A 7,688-nucleotide genomic window follows, 5' to 3' on the forward strand; every position below is an offset into this window, starting at 1 on the left:
CAGCCTCCTGCCTGGGAGACCCCAAGGGCCGCCCACTCTTCTTTTCCATGCCTGGGGAATCTGAGGCCAGAGAGGGCGATGTGCATTGTGCAGATGACACAGCACGAGGGCAGAGGAGTCCAGGCTTCCAGATGCCCAGGCCCAAGAGAGCACTGCTGGTCCGCAGCCCAGCAGCTGCTGGGGGCCAACCCCAGAGTCGGCCCTCACCCTGCGTCCCGTCCGGAGACTCCCGCACACAGGAGCTGTGGCGTCTGCGATGCATTTTATTGGACACGTGGCTGCCCAAGCCGTGGTCTGCGAGACCCTGGGGCCCAGAGCCAGGCACTGAGTCTGATGAGCCCAGAGGTCAGGGCTGTTTGGAGCGAGGCCACAGGCGGCTGGTGAGAGAGCCGAAGAAGAGGTTCTGCTTGTTGGACTTGGAGAGCTCGGCCATGCGCTGCTGTTCCTCCTGGGCTCAGGGACAGGAAGAGGAGGGTCAGCCTGGGCTGGGCGGAGCCCTCACCTAGCGCCCCTTCCTTTAGACCTCTCCCGTGCCTAGCAGGAGACCCCTTTCCCCAAACCCTCAGAGCAGGACCTCAGGCTCCAGACCCCGCCCCCTCACCCCCGCTACTGTCAGGTGTCAGCTTGGGGCTCCCGCAGGAGTGCGGGCTGAGGTGTTGGGGAGCTGGTGCTGTGGCTCAGTGGGTAAAGCTGCAGCTTGCAATGCCTGCATTCCACCCTGGAGCACTGACTCAAGTCCTGGCTGCTCCACTTCTGATCCAGCTCCCGGCTAATGTGCCTGGGAAAGCAGCTGAAGAAGGACCAAGCGCTTGGGCCCCTGCCACCCACATGCAAGACCAGATGGAATTCTAGGCCTGTGACTCTTTCAAATAAATAAAATAAAATCTTAAAATAAAAAAAAAAAGATGCTTAGGGGACATCAGACTCAGACCCTAGGCACTCAGATCTTCAGTCCTAGAAGCTCCCATAATCCCCTTCTCCCGATCCCAGGAAGCCTGACCCTCGAACCCCACAATCTATTGCCCCAGCCTGGACACTGGTGAGGCCCCAGCTCAAACCCCATGGCCTTCTTCCCCTGATGGCATCATCCTGCCCGGTCCTTAATCTCCAGACACCCCTTCTCTGGGCACTCAAGGGCTCCGGCCCAGCCCCAGGAACCCAATCCCAAGTCAGGTCAGCCTCAGTCTACACTCCGGGCGTCTCTTCCCAGCCTCAGTCTGCTCTCAAGACCACTGCCACATTACCCAGGGCCCTCCGACACCGCGAGGACACCTTCCCCCAGGACCTGGGCATGCACCTGGTGGGGATCCCCTTCCAGCCCTGCCCGAGACCCACGTCCCCTCCACACGATGCCCCAAGCCTCTGCAAGCCCCTCAAGGTCCAGCCCTCTCCCAGAGCTGGCCGTGCCTGGTGCCTGTCCTCACAGCAGGCTGCAGAACCAATTCCCATCCTCTTTCCAAGAGCCCTGGGAGACGGGCAGAGACCAAGGCCAACCAGTGAAGGTGCCGCCCCAGGGCATGCGGGGGCGCTAGGAACTGCCCGCGTTAGGGAGCGGCGCACCCACCTGCTCTAGCCGGCTCTGGCGCTGTTTGAAAGCCTCCAGGGGGTCGTCCTCCAGGGCGTAGTGCTCCAGCACGGTGCGCACGTCCTCCACGCCGTTCAGGGCGATGGCTGCGGGTGCGAGAGCGTGTGCTCAGCCAGGCTGTGGAGCCAGACAGAGGCGGCCGCCAGGGGAAGGGTCAGCCACCGCGGGGCTCGTGCTCCCTGGAACTCGCCAGAGGATCCCTTAGGCCCCCGAAGGGCACAGACCCCATCTCAACCGCCCAGTAGCTCATGGGAGACAAGCTAGAATCAGGCATCTTATTCCTGCCCAGGGTCAGGCGCTGCGGGGCGGAGGCCAGGAGGCCAGGGGTCAGCCTCACTCTTGAGAAAGGCAGACAGGTCCAACAAGACCCGGTCATCGGAGTTGCCATCCCAGGGCCGCAGGGCGACACCGTTGTACGGCTGTAGGCGGAAGGCTTCCTTCTTGCAGTCCACAACCACCACGCGGGCTGGGTCCCGATTCAGACAGGAAATGTCCTGGAAGTGGGTACAAGTCGGGTCAACATCTGTGTCCCCTCCCCACCTAAGGGGCGGGCAGAGGGAGGGATACACACACAGCCCTGACCACACGGGGATCCCCAGGGCCACACACAGGGAGTTGGACTGCAGGTTCCCTGGGGAGGGAGCTGGCCACCTGCCTGATTAACCCGGCCTCAGGTGACTGTGACATCCCCCACCCAGATAAAGATGTGCAGACGAATCTACAGCAGCACACGGAAGCCACCAGAGAGACCCTCCAATCATGGCCACGTACTGTTGAGTCCCCAAGAACACACACCCCTAGACCAACTGAGACACAGACAGAAACGCCCCACCCAGACCCACAGACACTGGATACACTGGTGGCCACGGAGCAGACCTAGGTCACACAAACCCCAAACAGCATCACAGGCTACCGGTCACTCGCAGTTCCAGACACGAACGAAAAACAGCGTCCAAACCTCACGCTCCCCCCCTCGCCCCCATTCCCAGAGTCTATGGACAGGTGAAGGCTTAGAGGCTCTGCCCCGCCTGGAGCAGGCTTGGGCAGCCACCAGGAGGCGGACCTGGGCAGAACCACAGGCAGGGTGGAGGTCAGGCTCAGAGCCGGTCCCTCGTCTCTGACAGGGCCCCTGCACCCAGAGGCCCACCCGCAACCCGCACACAGCACCTTCACATGGTGCCCATCCATGTATCGTGTGGCATCCCGGAACAGGCGGTAGGAGATGAAGCCGTGGGGGTCCACGCTGTCGATGAGCGGGAATGCAGTCTGCAGGGTGGGAGACAGAGGTCAGGTTGGGCCCTGGCCCGGGGCACCCTGCCCCAGCCACACTGGCCGCACAGCCTGGGCCCCAGCCTCACCATGCCGGTCTCTGACGTGAAGATGACGATCTCATACAGAGGGGCGAGCTGCTGGAACAGCGTCTCGATGCCCGGGCGCTTCTTAAACCTCCAGCCTGTGGCCAGCTGGGGAGACAGAGGACGGTGAACTACTGACACTCAGGGGCCCCAGGGGACAAGGACCCAGCTCCTGGGGGTCAGGGCGGGGGCCCAGAACGAGAGCGGACTCCTTCGCGGCCCTACTGTGTGCTGAGGCATGCCAAAGAACCCCCTCAGAGTGGGTAGTGAGGACGGCGAGGCAGGGGGACGTGCCACCTCCTCTCCGAGGTAACACAGGAGGCCCACAGCATCATAACCCACTGCCCAGGGGTAGCCCCCAACCTGCTGCCTTCCCCAGGACACACCGACCACTCAGGGTGCAAGAGGACACCAGTGAGCTCCAGGACGAGCGTGTAGGGCGGCTGGTAGTACGGCTCCCGTAGGGGGTCTGGCAGGAGGCAGGGGCTGGTGGGCTCGATGATCATCTGTGGCACAGGGGCGGGACGGGAGCTCAGCCAAGGAGGCCCGGGCCGGAGGTGCAGGGACGGGGGCTGGGTCCGGAGCCCCTGCTCACCTGTCTGTAGTCCTTGAAATATTTGTAGGTCCGGCGCAACTGCTGTACCAGAATCGGATCTAGGACACCAGGCACAAGGGTTCCGGGATAAGCCGCTGCTCACCCTCCAGACAGAGTGCGTTCACGAGCGGTCTGATCCTGACTCCCTGGTGTGAACTGGCTCAGCCCCGAGCCCAGAGGTGGAAGCAGCGCGCACTGTCAGGTGAGGGTGGAGGTTTCGCCTGGACACTCCCGACCACACGATGCCGGGCCGCCGGGAACACGCACGCAAATCTGCGGACAGCACGCCAGCACACCCGGCCTATTCTGGGCGAGCAGGCGCCGTGTCTGCCCACTTTGAGCCACGGTGCTGAGTCTAAGTACGCCACACAATACATACGGACAATGGGTATTTGAAACCACCGGTTCTCAACTGGCAACGATTTTGCCTCTCCCTTTCCCTGGGAAACCAGGCAACCTCTGGAGACACTTCTGGCTGTCAGACGCTGGCATCCGGTGGGGGGATGCTAGATACCCTCCCCAGCTACACGGGCAGCAAAGCATCATCTGGCCCCGGGGCCACCAGGGCTGAGGGTGCACAATCTGTTCTAAATAAACACGCTGAGTCGTTTGAGAGGCAGAGAGAGAGAGAGAGAGAGAGAGAGCGAGAGAGCGAGAGAGAGAGAGAGAGAGAGAGGTATCTTCCATCAGCTGGTTCACTCCTCAAATGGCTCTACCAACCAGGGCTGGGCCAGGCTGAAGCCAGGAACCAGGCATTCCATTGAGGTCTCCCACACGAGTAGAAGGGGCCCAAACAGGTGGGCAGATGAGCCATCAGCGCTGCTTTCCAGGTGCATTGGCAGACAGCTGGCTAGAATCAGCACTCTGACACAGGACACAGGTGGGCGGTCCACGTGGCAGCTGAACCCAGGGCCCCAGAGCCCACCTGCAGCTGAACCCAGGGCCCCAGAGCCCACCTGCAGCAGCTCACAACCACAAACTCCTGTGACTGTCTCCCATGACTTTAAAACAGGATGCAGGTATTTCAAAGTTGGTGGAAAAAATTAAAAGGTAGTTTTGGTGTAAAAACAACTGAACACACGCATAGTTTTCTCACAATACACACCTTCTGTGAAGGCGGGGAGGTACCTGCAGGGCTTCACAGCTCTCCCGATGCGCCTGTCTCAACAATACTATAGCACAGAGGCTCGTGTTTGATACAGAGTCAGGACGCCAACGGGGGTCCCCCATTCCACTCAGCGGGATCTGGGCTCAAGTCCCAGCTCTGCTCCTGAGTTCTACTTCCTGTGCATGTGCCCTGAGAGCTGCAGATGATGGCTCAAGTCCTCGGGTCCCTGCCGCGTAAGAGACCTGGACTGAGCTCCAGGCCCCTGGCTTCAGCCTGGCCCAGCCCCAGCTGTTGCAGATATTTGAGGAGTGAACCAGTGGATGGGAGATCTGTGTCTTTCAAATAAATAATAAATTTTTCTTTAATCACATTATTAAAACCAGCTAAGGCAGTACACATAAACATGATGTTTATCTGCCCAGGAACCAAATGAAATGCCTGTTGATTTGTTCCAGTCAGGATGGTCCTACACCTGCCCAGTTAAAACAGCACATCTGCCCGCTTGCCCAGTTTAATTAGTGCAGTACCGTGCCTGTGTGCAAACTCGCCCAGCAGAGGCCAAGTGGCCTTCTGAAGGCACCAATGTCAGCCTCTCCCGGGCAGGGCTGGGTGGAACAACACTCTGCAATCTGGCAGAACAAACTCCATCCAAAGCCGGGTTGAATGGGGGTAAACTCAGAGGCCGCCACAGAGAGGGGCAGGTGCTCAGACCGAAGGCAGCAGACGCCGTGTCTGTGGATAAGCAGCCTGGTGTCCCCAGGCCCTGCCACCGGGCTCCCCTCCCCCACCTGGCTCTGACCATCTGCTCTCTGAGGGCTAGGTCTCTGTGATGCCCCTCCCAGAAAAGCATCGAGCTGCTGGCTCCCCTCCCCCAGCGCAAGGAGGAGCTGGGGGCACCAGATGGGCAGAGCTGGCTGCGTCAGGGACTCAGTCTCTGCTTGTTGACTCACCATTGTCGAACTCATCAGGAATCTGGGAAGCAGAGAGAAAATGCAAAGTTTGGGGTGGCAGAGGCAGACCCCACCACCACCCAGCAAAGCGATCTCCAGGGCCTGATTCCAGGTAGGGAGGGGCTTGCCCTAGACCCAAAAGGAGCCAGAGCGGACCCAAAGGAGGCCCTGACACCCACCCACAGGCTGGGACTCCTGGCAAGGCCTCTGGTCTCTTTCCACTCACCTTGGCACCGTTTTCATCCACAGGGTTGTTTCCTGCAAGGGAGACAGGAGTGAGGGAGAGGAGCTGGGCGCTGCCTCCTGGGTCTTGGAGGAGATGGGGGACAGGGGGCATAAGTGCACCAGAGACACGGCCTCCTGGGTTGGGGGGGACGGAGCCCCCTGGTGTCTGAGCGATGACTGTGCTGGACTGTGGCTGCAGGGAGGAGACACAGCCCAGGAGGCTGGTCCAGGCCTTCCCCACCTCCCCTCTTCCAGTGGCTCCCCACAGCCTCGTACAGGAGCCGACCAGTTAGAGTAGAACCTTACACAGGGGTGAGAGAGACGAAAGGAGACCCCCGATTTCCAAAGCAGGTTTCCTACTTGGTGGCCCTGTGCAGGGAAGCGCCCGGGAGTGAAGATGAGTGGCCCAGGGGCGGCCCCAGGGGAACAGAGAACTGGGGGGCCGGGGCGTCTCACCGAAGATGTAGACGATGCTCACGGTCCCGCCGGCCCCAAGCAGCCCAGCAAGCCAGAGCGCGACTTTCTTGGCATAGCTGGGACCCTCGGAGCCCGGCGGCTGCTGCTGCTGTGGTCCCGGGGCCTTGGCTCCCCCGCGGCTCCCAATTTCCGCAGCAGCCTGTGGTGGAGAAGGGGGTGAGGCCCTGCGGCGCGGAGGGCGCTTAGCCTGTCCCGCGGAAGGAGCCCGGGGCGCGGGGGCTGGCGGGCCGTGGGTGTCAGGAGCGCCGCGGGCCCCACACACGGGGCGTTGGGCCGGGAGGTCAAGGCGTCCGGACGCCAGAGGGGCAGGGGCGGGGGCGGGCAGGGGCGATCGCTTGTCTGGGGGTTGGGAAAGTGGCGCAAGGAGGCCACGGACTTGGAGGTCAGAATGGCTGGGTCCCGTCAGCACGGAGGCGGGTCGAACTGGACGCCTGACGTCCAGCTCACCTGCCCCACGCCCGAGGCGGACAAGAAAACCTCAAGGCCAGGCTGGGGCTCTCCCACAACTAACGCCGGAGTGGTCCCCGAGGTAGGGAGCAGGCGACCCTCCGCCCCCGGCGCCCACGTGGCTGAGAGCGGAGGTGCAGAGGGTGCACTCGGGCCCCAGCATCCGGCCGGAGGAGAGCGCAGCGTTCGCTCCGGGAGGCACGGAGCCGGCCCGAAGGGCGGGCAGTGTTCCATTCAGCACCCTGAGGTGCGGCATCCCAGAGCCACTGGGCGGCAGCTCCCTGTCTAAAACTCCAAGGCGCGGCCGCCGCGCCCGCAGCGCCTGGCCTGTCCCGCTCACCTGGTCTGGGGCCCCGGGGGGCGGCGTCGCCAACCGCGTGCACAGCCCCCGCGCGCCGAGCCGGAGCCCGCTCCGCAAGCGCGAGAACAGCGCCGCCGAGGCCGCCATCTTGCGCTGACGCCACGAGGCCCCGCCCAGTCTCCCCGCTCTGCCCGCCCCGACCTGGGCCTGCGGCCAATCGGGGCACAGAGGAGGGACGGGCGGACGGGAGCCCGAGAGACCCAAAAGGCCTTGGGCGGACTGCCGCCGGCGCGCTCGCTCCTGACCGGTGTCCTGGCTGTCCTCGGGGCCCGTCAGCCGGGATATGGCCACCTAGCTCCAGTCCTGGGGAGCACCACTGGTACTGAAACTGGACGTGGCAGGGGCAGGGGTCACACTCACGGCTACCCGATTTGCCCCCAAAAACTGATAAGGAATCAGCTCATCTCGGCCCCTGGGGGGTTCTGCCTTCACCTCCTAATTGCCCTAAGTGAAACCAGCAGCGGGCGTGTAGCCTAGCGGTTAGGGCGCCCAGCGTCCCACACCGTATCACCTGGGTCTGATACCCGGCTCCAGGGCCGACTCCACGGGAGACCGGGGCTGAGCGCCCGGCAGGTGGGGCGAGCC

The 7,688-nt window shown here is 62.7% G+C and overlaps 1 protein-coding gene across 3 annotated transcripts; it reads right to left on the reverse strand.

Moving 5' to 3' along the window:
• Window positions 1-243: 243 nt before the first annotated feature.
• Window positions 244-7,206, reverse strand: TIMM50 (translocase of inner mitochondrial membrane 50). Of its 3 annotated transcripts, none has more exons than XM_008257139.5 (11): window positions 7,083-7,206; window positions 6,275-6,434; window positions 5,820-5,851; window positions 5,594-5,615; window positions 3,536-3,594; window positions 3,327-3,446; window positions 2,944-3,048; window positions 2,753-2,851; window positions 1,923-2,079; window positions 1,565-1,671; window positions 244-448 (listed from the first exon to the last, which is right to left on the reverse strand). In XM_008257139.5, exons 1-11 carry the CDS (start codon window positions 7,188-7,190, stop codon window positions 347-349), a joined length of 1,071 nt encoding a protein of 356 aa, XP_008255361.1. In that variant the 5' UTR covers window positions 7,191-7,206; the 3' UTR covers window positions 244-346. The 3 variants fall into 3 exon arrangements, with proteins under 3 accessions (XP_008255361.1, XP_089175328.1, XP_089175329.1); XM_089319202.1 differs by lacking the exon at window positions 7,083-7,206 and adding an exon at window positions 6,743-7,033; XM_089319203.1 differs by lacking the exon at window positions 5,594-5,615.
• Window positions 7,207-7,688: the final 482 nt, after the last annotated feature.

Source organism: Oryctolagus cuniculus, chromosome 18 (genome assembly GCF_051225735.1).
Source record: "Oryctolagus cuniculus isolate XC-2025 breed Fujian yellow rabbit chromosome 18, ASM5122573v1, whole genome shotgun sequence".
Taxonomy (NCBI): Eukaryota; Metazoa; Chordata; class Mammalia; order Lagomorpha; family Leporidae; genus Oryctolagus; species Oryctolagus cuniculus.

Bases quoted from the DNA above. Each gene is read 5' to 3' on its own strand.
- TIMM50 (XM_089319202.1), bottom strand. From the start codon at position 6,976: ATGGAACACTGCCCGCCCTTCGGGCCGGCTCCGTGCCTCCCGGAGCGA. The intron at 5,852-6,274 runs GTGAGACGCCCC...TCTCCCTTGCAG, and splicing joins GAGCATCGTCTACATCTTCG to GAAACAACCCTGTGGATGAA. The intron at 3,049-3,326 runs GTGTGTCCTGGG...CTGTCTCCCCAG, and splicing joins TCTTGCACCCTGAGTGGTCG to CTGGCCACAGGCTGGAGGTT.